This window comes from Mobula hypostoma, chromosome 11 (genome assembly GCF_963921235.1).
Source record: "Mobula hypostoma chromosome 11, sMobHyp1.1, whole genome shotgun sequence".
Taxonomy (NCBI): Eukaryota; Metazoa; Chordata; class Chondrichthyes; order Myliobatiformes; family Myliobatidae; genus Mobula; species Mobula hypostoma.
The window spans coordinates 94,734,820-94,751,942 of NC_086107.1; the positions used below are offsets into that span (position 1 = coordinate 94,734,820).

Genomic DNA, 17,123 nt, shown 5'->3' on the forward strand with positions numbered 1-17,123 from the left:
TTTTCTACGAAAATCCTTGCATTGAAATTCATTAGTCTCACCATGCTCAACCATTTAATTCTTGACTTTTGCATGTAGACTTAACAACATCTTTCCGCACAACCGCTCTATTTGTTTTGTCACTCTGGTTCCCATTCCCCTGCAGTTCTAGTTTAAACACCCTGCCCAGCACCAGCAAAACTTTCTGCAAGGATATATAGACCCCACCAGTGCAAGCTGTCCCATCTGTACAGGTCCCCCCTTCCCTGGAAGAGAGCCCAATGATCCAAAAATCTGAAGCCTTTCCTCCTGCACCACTTCCTAAGTCACACGTTAAACTGTATTATCTTCCCTGTTTCTGGTGTCACTATTACATGGCACAGGTAGCAACCCTGGAGAGTCTTGCCCTTTAACTTAGCACCTACCTTCCTGAACACACTTTGCAGGACCTCATCACCCTTCCTACCCATGTCATAGGAACTGATGTGGACCACAACATCTGGCTGCTTACACTTCACTTAAGCTGTGAACTCGATCCAAGATATCCTTGACTCTGGCACCTGGGAGGCATCATACCATCCGGGAATCTCATTTGCTTCTTCTCTCCTCTTTCCTTTTGAACCACAGTGCCAGAGACCTGACCACCGTGACCTTCCTCTGCTAAGTCACCCCACCCCCCAACAGAATCCAAAGCAGTATACCTGTAATTGAGGGGAATAGCCACAGGGGTACTCTGCACTGGGTGCCTATCCCCTTTCCCCCTCCTGATGGTTACTCAGTTACCTGTGTCCTGCCCCTTGGGTGTAACCATCTCCCTGAACGTCCCATCGATCAACTCCTCGGCCTCTCGAACGATCCGGAGTTCATCCAGTTCCAACTCCAGTTTCTTAACATAGCCTGAATGGAGCTACAGCTGGATCCAACTACTTACAGGTGCAGTTGTCAGGGACACTGGAGGTCTCCCTGCCTTCCCACATTCTACAAGAGGAGCATTCCACTATCCTGTCTGGCATCCCCACTACTCTAACTCTCTAACTGTGCAACGAGAAAAATTAAACAAAAAAAAAATCCACCTGCACCCTTCGCCTATCTTGCCAAAGCCTCAAATCCCCCACTCCAGCACTGGCCCACTCACAAAGTGGCCACTCCGCTTAAACCCAATTTCTTTTTATTGGCCTTTGTCAAGGGCCTAATTACAAATGTATATACACTCCAATGTCTCCTCAGAAACTTGGCACACATATAGCAAGAAAATTCTATGTTTTTCTTTGGAAATCTTTTGATGGGGCATTTTATGAGAAAGAGCAAAAGTTTCACGAATTTGGATTACCACATGCTAGCACAATACCACGATCGAACATTGAAAGGTCTAGATAGACATGGATGGTTTCTGGGGATGTCTAGGACAAGAGGGCACAGCCCCAAAACAGAAAAACATTCATTTAAAACAGACATGAGAGAAATTTCTTTAGCCAAGGGTCGTGAGTCTGTGGAATTTATTGCCATAGATGGCTGCGGAGGCCAAGTCTTTGGGTATCTTTAAAGTGGAGGTTGATAGTTTCTTGACTGCTAAGGGCGCAAAGGTTACGGGGAAAAGGCAGGAGAATGGGGTTGAGAGGGATAATAAATCAGCTATGTTGCAATGGTGGAGCAGACTCAATGGGGTGAATGGCCTAATTCTGCTCTGGCTTATGCCATATTTTGAAGTATATCTCAGATCATACAGACTTTCTCTTTTAAATTAGTTCTATAAGCAAAATACCAGATGGGCTCTGTCTTACCTCCTGCCACTCCAAGACCCCGCTCCACGCTAGGATTTTATTGGCAACTGAACCGGGTGTGGGGGCTACAGTTACTCCACACACATTTCCAGCGCTTGTTCCAACACCTACAGTCTGTTTCCAAAACAAGAAAACATCTTAATTATTTAATTATAGGTGCAAAATTCCTCCTACTTTGTTTCCTTCATGTCTTAAAAGCATCAATTCAAAAAATCAGGCACAGTCACAGTCTTGACCGGGCTCAGTCAGACGCACAGAAGTAATTGCTGGCAAGACGGAAATGAGGAAGAACTCCCTGCCCAACTTTTCTTACATTGCTGCTTAAAACCTTTCCAGTCAAGCTCTCGGGTCAGCTGTCTTAACATCCCCTTAAGTAGTTCTCATATGACATGGGAGGGCATTCAGGAACCTTCGAATCCATTAATGCTGATAAATCTCAGACCAGAGGGCACAGTCTCAGAATAGAAGGATGTCCCTTTAGAATAGAGATGAGGAGGAATTTCTTTAGCCAGAGGGTGGTATATCTATGGAATTTATTCCCACAGATGGCTGTAGAGGCCAAGCCACTGGGTGTATTTGCAGTGGAGGTTGATAGGTTCTTGATTATTAAGGGCATCAAAGGTTACAGGGAGAAGGCAGGAGAATGGAGTTGAGCGGAATTATAAATCAGCCATGATGAAATGGCAGAACAGACTCAATGCGCCACACGGCCTAATTCTGCTCCTATGTCTTATGGTCTTAGTAATCCCATCAATTCCATTCCCCATCAACTTCACCCAAAATCACCAACCACCCACCAGTATTTGCAGTCAGTACCTTTGTAGTTCATTAACCTATTAACCAATTTTTTTTAAAACCAGGAGAACTTGATGCTCATGTCCCCAGGTTGGAGGCTACACAGATGGAATAAAAGGTGTCAAATAGAGAATTAACGCAAGTAAAGGGAAAGATTTGGGAAAGGGATAAAAGATGAAAAAAATAAGTAAATAAGTACATAAGGATTGGATAATTATGTCTGCGGGCAGGAGCAAGCATGAACAAATTAGGATATAAACACCTACAATGGTTGTTACATAGGCTTACATACAACATTTTGGACCAGTGGAAATGGTCCAGAAGAGTTATATGGAAACTATTATTACTATTTTTCTTAACAACTAATACCATTACTTAGCCTAATAGATTAGAATTACCACAGTACATAATTATCTATTTAAGTGTCTAATTTCCTTTTATATCATCTCAATGTGTACTTAAGAATGTATAAATAATTATAGTTTTATACATATAAAAAAATGGAAAAGGTTATATGTGTGAAAAAAGTACATGATATTTGTGAATTCCTTATCCAAATAAAAATAAAATTAAAAAAAAATAAATAAATTACAAAAGAAAAAAAAAGGAATAAAAGGTGTCACTCCTCCACCCTGAGAGTGCCCTCCTCATGGCACAAGACAACACCATGGACCGCATGCCAGAATGAGAATTGGTATTAAAATGTTTGGCCACCAGGAAATTCCACTTTTGGCAGATGCAGCAAAGGTGCTCGACGAAACGGTTGGCCAAATTACGACAGGTCTCATCAATGTAGAGGAGGCCGCATTGGGAGCGCCAGACACAACAGGTGCCCCAGCAGATTTGCAGGTGAAGTGCTGCCTCACCTGGAAGGACTGCTTGGGACCCTGAATGGAGGTGAGGAAGGAGGTGAATGGGCAGATGCAGCACTTTGGCTACTTGCAGGGATAGGCGTTGATAAGGATGAACAGACGCGGGAATCACAGAGGGAGCGATCCGTGCAGAAAGCAGAGAGGAGGAAGGAGGCAAAGATATGTTTGATAGTAGGAGATAACAAGAGGAACTTTATCACTGTTGAGGTGGGAGGAAGATGGGGTGAGTGCAGGGACTCACTGCTTTATTCTCTTTTTGCACTACTGCTGTATTGTTTTATATTTGTTTATTATGTTATTTTTTTCATGCATTGCACTTTACTGCCAGAAAACAAAATACTTCACAATTGTCAGTGATAATAAAGCTGATTCTGATCAACATTTTAGTAATTTACACAGGCAAGACGGATTCCACCATGAAATTTGCTGGGGTAAATGCAAGCTCTGAGTATTAGTATTATTATTATTATTATTATTATTATTATTATGAGTATGGTCTACAAACTCAATAATAATAATAAAAGTACAATGTTTCCAAAAAGACCATAAAAGCCATCAAGTAGAAAGAATCGCCAGAACCTTGCTTGGCTGGCAGTGAGGATCCTTCCCCATCAAATCCCTTCTGAAATGTCACTCCCAACCCTGTGCAAATGCAATGATCATTCACTTCTTTGTGAACTGTGTTTTTGCCATGGTCTGCAAAAAAGATGGCAGCTGCATAAAGGACTCTGAGATCTAAAGGCTGTTCCCAGGGAGACAAGTACCGATCTGGTGAACAGAACACTTTGTTCTGCCCGAAACTTTGACCATTTCTATAGATGTGTGGTGGTGAGCATACTGACAGGCTGCATCACAGACTGGTATAGAAACCAGACATCCCACCTCTCCCAGAAGTTCCGGGAGTCTCCCGCATTTGAGGTAGAACGCTCTGTTCTCAGTAAGGGCCTCACCTTTGTCCCCGTTCGCCCACACCTCAGCAAGTTCCGTGTTCGCCATGATGCGGAACTTTTCTTCCGCCGTCTCCGTCTCCGAGCCTACTTCTTCGGCAAGGACTCTTCCACCCCCACCGATGACCCCCTCTCCCGTCTTCAACCCTCCTCTTCTTCATGGACACCCCGCTCTGGTCTTCTGCCTGCTCTGGATCTCTTTATCGCTAACTGCCGACGGGACATCAACCGTCTCGACTTCACCGCACCTTGTTCCCATTCCAACCTCACTCCTTCGGAACGCTCTGCTCTCCACTCCCTCTGCACTAATCCTAACCTTATTATTAAACCCGCCGATAAGGGGGGTGCTGTTGTAGTCTGGCGTACTGACCTCTACCTTGCCGAGGCACAGCGACAACTCGCGGATACCTCCTCTTATTTACCCCTCGATCGTGACCCTACTAAGGAGCACCAGGCCATTGTCTCCCACACCATCACCGACTTTATCCGCTCAGGGGATCTCCCATCCACTGCTACCAACCTTATAGTTCTCACACCCCGCACTTCCCATTTCTACCTCCTACCCAAGATCCACAAACCTGCCTGTCCTGGCCGACCTATTGTCTCAGCTTGCTCCTGCCCCACCGAACTCGTTTCTGCATACCTCGACACAGTTTTATCACCTCTTGTTCAATCCCTTCCGACCTATGTTCATGACACTTCTCACGCTTTTAAACTTTTCGATGATTTTAAGTTCCCTGGCCCCCACCGCTTTACTTTCACCAAGGATGTCCAGTCCTTATATACTTCCATCCCCCATCAGGAAGGTCTCAAAGTTCTACGCTTCTTTTTGGATTCCAGACCTAATCAGTTCCCCTCTACCACCACTCTGCTCTGTCTAGCGGAATTAGTCCTTACTCTTAATAATTTCTCCTTCGGCTCCTCCCACTTCCTCCAAACTAAAGGTGTAGCTAAGGGCACCCGTATGGGTCCTAGCTATGCCTGCCTTTTTGTTGGGTTTGTGGAACAATCTATGTTCCGTGCCTTTTCTGGTATCTGTCCCCCACTTTTCCTTCGCTACATCGACGACTGCATTGGCACTGCTTCCTGCGCGCATGCAGAACTCGTTGACTTTATTAACTTTGCCTCCAACTTTCACCCTGCCCTCAAGTTTACCTGGTCCATTTCTGACACCTCCCTCCCCTTTCTAGATCTTTCTGTCTCTGTCTCTGGAGACAGCTTATCCACTGATGTCTACTATAAGCCTACTGACTCTCACAGCTATCTGGACTATTCCTCTTCTCACTCTGTCTCTTGCAAAAACGCCATCCCCTTCTCGCAATTCCTCCGTCTCCGCCGCATCTGCTCTTAGGATGAGGCTTTTCATTCTAGGACGAGGGAGATGTCTTCCTTTTTTAAAGAAAGGGGCTTCCCTTCCTCCACTATCAACTCTGCTCTTAAACGCATCTCCCCCATTTCACTTACATCTGCTCTCACTCCATCCTCCCGCCACCCCACTAGGAATAGGGTTCCCCTGGTCCTCACCTACCACCCCACCAGCCTCCGGGTCCAACATATTATTCTCCGTAACTTCCGCCACCTCCAACAGGATCACACCACTAAGCACATCTTTCCCTCCCCCCCCCACTCTGCATTCCGCAGGGATCGCTCCCTACGCAACTCCCTTGTCCATTCATCCCCCCCATCCCTCCCCACTGATCTCCCTCCTGGCACTTATCCGTGTAAGCGGAACAAGTGCTACACATGCCCTTACACTTCCTCCCTTACCACCATTCAGGGCCCCAAACAGTCCTTCCAGGTGAGGCAACACTTCACCTGTGAGTCGACTGGGGTGATATACTGCGTCCGGTGCTCCCGATGTGGCCTTTTATATATTGGCGAGACCTGACGCAGACTGGGAGACCGCTTTGCTGAACATCTATGCTCTGTCCGCCGGAGAAAGCAGGATCTCCCAGTGGCCACACATTTTAATTCCACATCCCATTCCCATTCTGACATGTCTATCCACGGCCTCCTCTACTGTAAAGATGAAGCCACACTCAGGTTGAAGGAACAACACCTTATATTCCGTCTGGGTAGCCTCCAACCTGATGGTATGAACATCGACTTCTCTAACTTCCGCTAAGGCCCCAACTCCCCCTCGTACCCCATCTGTTACTTATTTTTATGCACACATTCTTTCTCTCACTCTCCTTTTTCTCCCTCTGTCCCTCTGAATATACCTCTTGCCCATCCTCTGGGTTCCCCCCCTTGTCTTTCTTCCCGGACCTCCTGTCCCATGATCCTCTCATATCCCTTTTGCCTATCACCTGTCCAGCTCTTGGCTCTATCCCTCCCCCTCCTGTCTTCTCCTATCATTTTGGATCTCCCCCTCCCCCTCCAACTTTCAAATCCCTTACTCACTCTTCCTTCAGTTAGTCCTGACGAAGGGTCTCGGCCTGAAACGTCGACTGTACCTCTTCCTAGAGATGCTGCCTGGCCTGCTGCGTTCACCAGCAACTTTGATGTGTGTTGCGCATATTGATAGTGGCTCCTTGGCGCCCGGAAACTATATACAATATCCTGGAAATAGATTTTTTTGGTTGCAAGAGGGAGAGCAGGCATCCTGATTGGTCTCTCTTCGTGCTAAGGGTGGTCCCCAACCACCGGGCCGTGAGGAAACAATATGATTTGGCGATATGAAACGATATGAGTCAGCTGCACCTTTCCTCATTCTCTGTCACGCACTGTTGAATTTTAACACAGGCGAGGTCATCAGTGACCCAAGACATTCAAAGGAATGGGTCTGTGACCCATTTGTGAATGTCCCCAGTGAATTATCCATATCAGCGCGGGAAAAAGATCAACTCCTCGAGCTTGCAAATGACGGTGGGCTGAAAAGTATGTTTGACATAACATCTCTGCCGGCATTCTGGATCAAAGTCAAGGCTGAATATCCTGAGATAGCCACGGAAGCACTGAAAACGTTGCTTCCATTTCCAACGTATCTCTGTGAAGCGGGGTTTTCTGCAATGAGTGCAACGAAAACTAAATTGCGGATTAGACTGGACATAAGGAACCCCCTTCGACTATCGCTGTCTCCCATCACCCCTCGATAGGACCGTGTTGTTGCAGGAAGACAAGCCCCGGGCTCCCACTGATTCAGCGATATTGGTGTGTTGCAATGATTTTATATGTTCATACGAGGAAAATATGCGCTCTGTGTTTAATATCCAAATGTTACTTAAAATGTTATGATGCGATTGACTTACCACCTATATTCTGGTTGTGATTAACACCCCCGCCCCTGGTCAGCCAGAATATTGTCAATATTAAACCAGTCTACTGTGCAAAAACGATTGCGGACCCCTGCTAAGTAGACCTATCAGTTTTCTCTGTGGGCGGGCTTTACAGTCGACCTCAAAAATAATGACAGTGATGCTCGCTGCACTGTTTGCAACAGTGACTTTTCTATTGCCCATGGTGGGTTAAAGTGTAAAGGACATGTTGAGGTGAGTTTAACAGGTGTCATTCATTCATTAGCATAGCTAACGTTATTTAAACTAGCTGGCTGGCTGCTAAGGAGCTACGCTATTGATGTCCTACGTGATGAGACCAAACTCCCTGTAGACTTGCTTAAAGTTGTAATAGAATAAACATGATAATATGAGTACATATTTTAATGTCACATTTTCTGCATATACCCAACTTGGTTTACAGATTAGACAAAATCACGAAACAAAGTATTACATACACCCTTGGAGGTCGACGAGGGCGGGGGGGGGGTAGATGGGGTTGCAGGGGGGCGGGGGTGCTACCTCCCTGAAATGAGTTTCTGCAGGGTGGGATGTCTGTAGAAACACCAATGCCCTTGAATGGTAAACCCTACCAAAAGTGGTGGATATGGGCCAGTCCATCACCGGTAAAGCCCTTTCCACCACTGAGCACGTCTATATGAAGCACTGTCACAGAAAAGCAGCATCCATCGTCAGTGAACCTCGTCACCCATGACATGTTTTCTTCTCGTTGCTGTCCTTAGGAAGAAGATACAGGAGCCTCAGGTCCCACACCACCAGGTTCAAGAGCTTCAACCACCAGGCTCTTGAACTGGGGGAATAATTTCACTCACCACATCGCTGAACCGTTCTCACAACCTAAGGCCTCACTTTCAAAGACTCTTCATCTCATGTTCCTGATATTTATTTATTATCTCCTTTTTTGTCTTTTTGCATTTGCACAACTTGTTGTCTTTTGCACAATGGTCGAACTCTCAAGCTGGTGCATTGATTCTCTTATGGTTATTGGATTTATTGAGTGTGCCTGCAAGAACATGAATCTGAGGTTGTGTATGGTGACACATATGTTAATAAATTTACTTTGAACTTGTTACTATTCTGGTCTAAGAAAGCATTTTCCAGTGAGTGTCGCTGACCGGTACAGTCCAGGATGCAGGAGTACAGGTCGAGGGACACACTGAAGCTCGATGGAACCACCTTAAAGGCTCTACGCAGTAGGACCACAGCCAAAGCTCCTGCGTGAGCCTCTTAAGCACTTCATAGGTATAATGTTTAAGGGTGAAATGCAAGCTTCATTGCTGTATTGTAATATGCTGATTTGATGATATAAAGAATTAGTAAAGACATCCAATAATTACCATGTCTACAAGGACTGCTGCCACAAGGAAACAGCATCCATCTAGGACCAGCATCATCCAGGCCAAAATAATATAAGAACATAAGAAATAGGAGCAGGAGTAGGCCATCCGGCCCATTGAGCCTGCCCCACCATTCAATACGATCGTGGCTGATCTGTCCGTAAACTCAGCTCCATCTACCCGCCTTTTCCCCATAACCCTTAATTCCCTTACTATGTAAAAATCTCAGCCGGCTGGTGGTGTAGTGGCATCAGCGCCGGACTTCGGAGCGAAGGCTCCCGAGTTCAAATCCAGCCGGCTCCCTTGCACACTTTCCATCTGTGCTGGGTTGACCGTCAAGCTAGCAACTCGGCCTTGCAAAAATAAGAAAGCCTGCTAAAAAAAAACTCCGTCATGACGGCGTCCCAATGACTCCACTTGGAGTTAAGAGCTTTCTTCTTCTTCATGTAAAAATCTCTCTAACTGTATCTTAAATATATTTAGTGAAGAAGCCTCAACTACTTCCCTGGGCAGAGAATTCCACGCATTCACCACTCTCTGAGAAAAACAGTTTCTCCTCATCTCCGTCCTAAATCCTCTCCATTGAATCTTGAGGCAATGTCCCCGAGTTCTAGTCTCACTTTCCTGCTGCACAACAGCATGCTGCAATCTTTCACTACTTAAATAATAATCTGCTCTGCTATTATTCCTTCCAAAGTGGATGATCTTGCATTTACCAACGTTGTATTCCATCTGCCAGACCCACTCACTAAACCTACCTATATCCCTCTGCAGACTCTCCACATCCCCTGTACAATTTACTTTTCCACTTAGTTTAGTGTCATCAGCAAATTTTGCTGTGCTACACTCAGTCCCCTCTTCCAAATCATCAATGTAAATGGTAAACAGCTGCGGGCCCAGCATCGACCCCTGCGGCACCCCACTCACCACCGACTGCCAACCAGAGAAACACCCACTTATACCAACTCTCTGCCTTCTATTGGTTACTTTCTGATATCCCAAGGATGTAGCCTGGAAAACAAGCATGCCTTCAGGGTTCTGGAATTTTGTGGCTCTGGAGACGTGCCCCTGACTGAAGCATCAAGGGAGAACACGGAACATCAGCAGCAGCGGGTGAGATGCCAGGGGAGCTGCGCCTTTTGGGGGGCGACTCTCCGGGCGCAGAGTTCGAGAAAGGTGACGCAACAGACTTCTAACATTGTAAATCAGTGAGTTGTTTGTTATGTCTCCCCTCTGGCTATGAAATGGGAACACCTCAATTTCCCTTATTAGGGAGAGAAAGAGTCTATGGCATGTCGAATTACCGGGTGAATGAGTGATCTTTGAGGTACTGCAAGTCTGTTCCTCTATTGTTGCTTGTTGCATACTTGAGTGCTTGGTGGAGGGCGCTGATGCTTTTTTGCTGGTGGGGGCGGGGGTGGGTCGTTGCTTTGCTGCTGCTTGTGTGTGGGGGGGAGGCTTTGGGATTCTAACATTTAACTGTCATTCACTTTTTGGGCACTCCCCTGTTTTCGTGGATGTTTGTGAAGAAAACGAATTTCAGGATGCATATTGTATTCATTTCCCTGACATTAAATGTACCTCTTGAACTATTGACTCACTTTCAAGGACTCTACAACATAAGTTCTCAGTATTACTTATTTACATTTTTTATTTGCATAGTCGTTGTCCGTCAGTCTTTGTTATTTATAGTTTTTCTTAAAATCTGTATTTTTATGTAAATGACAGTGAAAAAAATTAATCTCAAGGCAATAAAAGGTGACATATGTACTTTGATAATAAACTTACTCTGCAATCTGCCTCTGTGAATTAAGTATATTTTGCAAATTCAAAAATAAGAGTGTTATGGTTTTACCCACCAAGGACTGCTGGCTGGCCTGTTGTGTAGCCTGTGGAACTCCCGTGGTGACCGTGGATACCAGGCTCGACTGTGCTGCTGCCGCAGTCATCATAGACGCTGTAGATGGGATGACTTTGGCCATACTGGCCACAGGGGTGGACGCTAATGTCTGCGAAGTAGCCTGGCTGAACATCGCTCCGACACCCGACACAGGGGGTATCTGGTTGACTGCAGGAACTGTGGGGCAGCAAAGAGACAACCAACGGGTGAGCAGGGAATCCACTTCTACAAACTTGATCAAGTCTACAGGCGCTGAAAATCCAGGCAACACGTTCAAACTGCTGGAGGAACTCAGCAGACCAGGCAGCATCTGTAGGAAAGTGCAAACAGTCGATGTTTTGGGCCGAGATCCTTCATCAATTTGAAGAGTCTCAGCCCGAAATGTCGACCATTTGCACTTTTCCATAGACGCTGCCTAGCCTGCTGAGTTCCTCCGGCATTTTGTGTGAATCTGCTTTTACACTTTGTTTTGCCTGTGACACAGCAGCAAGAATATACTGTATCCCTAAAACAATTTTCTTCTCCTAAAGGCAACTAGAGTAAAATTCCATACACACTGGCTTCAAATACTTCTCCCATGGCCATACCTGGCTAAGGCTGAAGTGTGCAAGACATGGCTGTACACGTAATACTATCCAAGTAAAACTCTGTCACTTAACTAACCACTGTACTAACTCTTCACAAAGCCTTCAAAAGACACTTATGAAACTGAAACGGCAATTGATTCTGCCACGTCGACCTTTCCCATCAAATGGCTTCAGCTTTGTGATTTCATCCCAGTTACCAAACAGTGATTAAGAATTGCTTGATGATATTTCCTTGATTCCCAACTTTCCCCCTCCACTTATTTCAGGGTAGCGATGCCCTCACTGAATGCAGACTCAATAGCATCTCCAAATCACAGGGTACAGGCTCGAATTACAACGTGCCCGTTAGATCAAGTGAACATTTTACACTTTACATCAGATATTGTAATAGTACCATACTCCCTTTAAACCTATTGGAGCCCTGTTCCCTAGAAACTTAAATTCAGTGAGAAATTTGCTACTTTACTATACTGTGCAACATCTAAAAAACCAAGATGAAAGGCGAACTGTATTGTTAAGATAAAGATTAGCTTTATGTCACCTGTATATCGAAACAGTCAAATGTATCATTTTGAGTCAAATCAAATCAGCGAAGGTGTGCTGTATCACCACACTTCCAGTGCAAACATAACATGCCCACAATTTGACTGTACGTCATTGGAATGTGGGAGGAAAATGGAGCACCCACGTGGTTACAGGAGAACATACAGACAGTGGCAAGAATTGAACCCCAATCAGCGATCGCCTACGCTGTAAAGTGATTGCACTAACCACTATGTTACCATGCTGCCCCTAACATCCAGCAGTCGAGAACATCTGCCAGTTCGGCACCAAATCCCGATGGTGCCAGCTAAGTGAAGTTTTACTCTCCTGCTCTTGGGCTGACAGGAGAGTGCACAAAATCACACAGCCTAGTTTATGATCTAGTCACAGAATTTTCGGCGTTTTGCTCTTACATCGATTGGTTGATGGGACCACAGCTGCTTTCGCTTGATTGGTCGCTGTTTCCAAGGCAATCTGAGCTGCAGCCTGAGCACCAGCAAGGGAGCCTGATGCTGCGGGCCCCTGCAGACAAGAGAGGAGTTAAAAGTGAGAGACGGATTCCACAATTAACACTGATGTAGTAAAACCCCAAAACTAATTTATAAACACAGATCCAGAGTAACAAATGCAGAATGAATAAACTGAGCAGGTCAGGCAGCAACCATGGAAAGGGAAAAGAGTCGACATTTTGGACCGAGACCCTTCATCAGGACTTCACATAACTCAGTGGCCACTTTTTAAGGTACAAGTGTGGAACCCAGTGTGGTCTCTGCTGTTGTAGCCTATCCACTTCAAGGTTCAATGTGCTGTGCATTCAGAGATGCTCTTCTGCACATCACTGTTCTATTGCATGGTTACCTGAGTCAGCTTGAACCAGTCTGGCCATTTTCTTCTGACCTTTCTCATAACAAGACATTTTCGCCTACAGAGCCACCGCTCACTGGATGTGTTTTGTTTTTCTCTGTAAACTCTACAGACTGTTGTGCATGAAAATCCCAGGAGATCAGCAGTTTTTGAGATACTCAAACCACCCCACCTGGCACCAATAATAACTTCACAGTCAAAGTCATTTCGATCACACTTCTTCCCCATTCTGATGTTTGGTCTGAAGAACGACTGAACATCTTAACCCTAATGCATAAAAGGATGCAGACGAGTTACTGTCACCATTGGCTGATTAGATAACTGCATTAACAAGCAGGTGTACCTAATAAGTGGCCACTGAGTTAACCCCTCTTCTATAAGACATGGATTTGCAGCATCACGGTTCATAATGATTCTTAGTAAACAAATTAAACATTAAAATACAAGATTGTGCAAACCAATACGAGTTTACAACAGGAGCACTTTGTCAACATGGGGATCCAGTCACAATGATTTCAATGAGGAAACAGCTCACAGTTTTCTGGAGGTCTTTAACAGGACCAGATTTATTTATCACATGTACGTCAAAGCATAGGGTGAAATTCTGCTCATTTGTTTTATGGTTTAAAGGCAAGTCCTCCAGGGCACTGCAATGCTTTAGGACAGCACCTCTGCTGTTACACTCGAAGCAAACCTCTCACCCTTGGCTGCAGAATGCTCCCTCAGCCTTAGTGTCTGCAAGGGGTAAAAAATCGTAGTGTCACCACCAGGCAGACTGTACCACAGTGTCAGGGCAAGGACTGTTGGGCTGGATAACAGCTTCTTCTCCCGGGCAATGGGACTTCTGAACACCTCATACACATTATTTATAGAATCACAGAAAACTACAGCACAGAAACAGGCCCTTTGACCATCTAGTCCGAAACCTTTCAAGCTGCCTACTCCCATCAACGTGTACCAGAACCATAGCCCTCCATACCCCTACCATCCATGTACCTACCCAAACTTTACTTAAATGTTGAAATCAAACTCGCATGCACCACTTGTTCTGGCAGCTCGTTCCACATTCTCACGATCCTCTGAGTGAAGAAGATTCCCCTCATATTCCCCTTAAAGTTTTCACCTTTCACCCTTAACCCATGCCCTCTTGTTGCAGTCCCACCCAACCTCAGTGGAAAAAGCCTGCTTGCATCTACGGTATCTGTACCCCTCAACTTTGAATACCTCAATCAAGCCTCCTTTGACAGCACCAGTAGCACTGTTGTGTACTTAACTATATGTTTTATATGAATTTTAAATCAACTTGTATATCTACAGAATACTTTCATTTTAATGTTATTGTGCTAATATTATTTTATGTGCTGTATGTGATATATGTACTGCGTTTTTCACCTTGGTCCCAGAGAAACATTGTTTCATTTAGCTCCATACATGTACATGGTTGAATGACAGCAAACTTGAACTTAAATTTAAATCTGAAAGCCACATCATCATAATTTGCCCATGAATAGTTTTGATCTCAAATGACTGGGAAGAAATCCAGGGAAAAAAAATCATACTGCACAACAGTATCATTATCTATTGTTTATGGTTTCTTAAGGCTGTCATAGCTGGAGGTGGTAATGGGGATGAGCTCCCACTGCCTATTAAATAAATGCTCCCAATGGTGTGTGCCTCAATTAGCCTCTGACAACCAAATGCAGCTCCTGGCCTTTCCGTGTGGCTTAGCTATGAAGTCCGGTGCAACCATTTCGACTAACAGGAGAAGGAGCAAAGGCAGGTTATGGGCGCCTTAAAACCAGTCGCTTCGGGCAGATGGGGCTCATCAGCTGTGGTTGGCAGCTCATGTAGGAGAAGGAAAACTCTGATTTCAAACCTCCGCTGCCTTGCAGCTACACCCACTCATGGAGAAGGCTTCAGGAGTAAACCCTGAGGGAAAAATCCGGAGCTGGAGTCCCTAAGACAGGGGTCCCCAACCTTTTTTGCACTGCGGACTGGTTTAATATTGACAATATTCTTGCGGACCGGTCGACCGGGGGGGTGGGTAGAGTTGCCAACGAACAAGAGTAGCAGTCAAATGCGTTGTTTACCCAAAAGACTACAATGACCATGAAGCCTTGCGCGGCACCAATGCGCATGCGCGTCGTGACCTACCGATTCCTCCCCCCCCCCAAAGCAAATCTTTTTTGGCGATTCTGTTCGTGGGGGTGGGTGTTAATCACTACCGGAGTATAGGTGATAAGTGGGTAATACACTCAATTTTGTTTCTAAAAGGGTTTATCTAACGAATTTAATATTAAACACACAGCACATATTTTCCACACATGGATATAATGATAAGTCAATTATCAGGGGAGTTTGAAGTGTTGAACGAACTTCCAGTAGAAGTGGCAGAAGCAGGTTCGATATGATCATTTAAAGAAAAATTTGGATAGGTATATGGACAGGAAAGGAATGGAGGGTTGTGGGCTGAGTGCAGGTCGGTGGGACTAGGTGAGAGTAGCGTTCGGCACGGACTAGAAGGGCCGAGATGGCCTGTTTCCGTGCTGTAATTGTTATATGGTTATATAGGTCACTTATAAGTCAATAGCATCATAACATTTTAAATAGTATTTGGATATTAAACGCACAGCACATATTTTCCCCGTATGAATATATAAAATCATTGCAACACACCAATATCGCTGAATCAGCAGGAACCCTGGGCTTGTTTTCCTGCAACAACACGGTGCCATCGAGGGGTGACGGGAGACAGCAATACTCGAAGGGGGTTCCTTATGTCCAGTCTATTCCGCAGTTTAGCTTTCGTTGCATTCATCGCAGAAAACTCCGCTTCACAGAAAAATGTTGGAAATGAAAGCAATATTTTCAGTGCTTTCATGGCTATCTCAGGATATTTAGCCTTGACTTTGATCCAAAATGCCGACAGAGATGTTATGTCAAACATACTTTTCAGCCCGTCGTCATTTGCAAGCTCGAGGAGTTGATCGCCTTCCCGCCCTGGCACGGATGACGCGCAGGTCATGACCTCGCATGCGTAATGGTTGATCAGTGGCCGTGACAGGGAATGAGGAAAGGTGCAGCTGACCAAATCATATCGCTTCCTCGCGGACCAGTAGCGCATGCTCTGCGGCCCGCTACCGGTCCGCGGCCCGGTGGTTGGGGACCGCTGCCCTAAGACAGTCTTACACTGAGTTCAATGCCAATGGCAACTCCTGCGACTCTATTGGTACCAAAACTGCCGTTCCTTTGGGTTCACAAGCTGTGTGGAGAGGGGGAGCTTGATACATGGGCAACAGCTTGCTCTCCATATCCTACTGCCCAGGCTTGCGTATCTAGACAGCTAGGACACAATATCCATGGTCAACTCTGACCGACAGAGGCCTCAGCAGCCTGGAATTACAGGGGTGTATGTGGTGTCCAGTGATGGGTAGTACCTCTGGCAAAGGGGCTTGTCGTATCCATCCTGGGGCACCTGTGGCTTCCAGTAGCTGTTTTCATGCCACAAGCTGGTACACCAGTTCAACTGGCGGGCTAAACCAAGTGATGGTAGCCAATTGGCCTCACAGGGACGTGCCCGGCCTAGCATGCAACGGCAGCTCCAGAGGACTGAGCGGATGAGACTAACAGTGAGGACGCAAGGTAGTTCTGCAACACTTAATGGAAAGACAGAGGGCATCAAAACATGGAACACAGAACAGTAAAGCACAGGAATGGGCCTTTTGGCCCACAATGTTATGCCGAACCAATTAAATTGTTAATTGAATGGCTAATCAAACTAATCTCTTCTGCCTACACTATATCCATATCATTCCATTTTCCTCACATTCATGAGTCTATCTGAACATCTCTTAAAATTCTCACGTGTCTGTCTCTACCACCACCACCTCAGGCAGCATATTCCAAGCACCCACCGAGCTGTGTAAAAAACATACTCTTCAGACCTCCTTTGAAATCACTCCCTCACTTTAAATGCATGCCCTCTGGTATTAGATATTGCAACCTTTGGAAAAGGGTATTGTCCATCTAATTCTATCTATGCCCCCTCGATCTTATAATCCTCTATCAGAGCTCCCCTCAGCCTCTCCACTCCAGAGAAAACAACCCAAGTTTATCCAAACTCGTTATAGGACATGCCCTCTAATCCAGACAACATCCTGGTAAACTTCTTCTGCACCCTCTCCAAAACCTCGACATCGTTCCTGCAATGGGATAACCAGAA

General features: G+C 45.5%; 1 protein-coding gene across 2 annotated transcripts in view; it reads right to left on the reverse strand.

Moving 5' to 3' along the window:
- The window catches only part of med25 (mediator complex subunit 25), an 83,881-nt gene that overhangs the window by 36,687 nt on the left and 30,071 nt on the right, over positions 1-17,123 (reverse strand). For both annotated transcript variants that reach the window (XM_063062545.1, XM_063062546.1), the window contains 3 exons: positions 12,451-12,559; positions 10,867-11,084; positions 1,761-1,874 (listed from right to left, as the gene is read on the reverse strand). In XM_063062545.1, the coding sequence (XP_062918615.1) occupies positions 1,761-1,874; positions 10,867-11,084; positions 12,451-12,559 (441 nt within the window). The remainder of the gene's footprint in view (positions 1-1,760; positions 1,875-10,866; positions 11,085-12,450; positions 12,560-17,123) is intronic.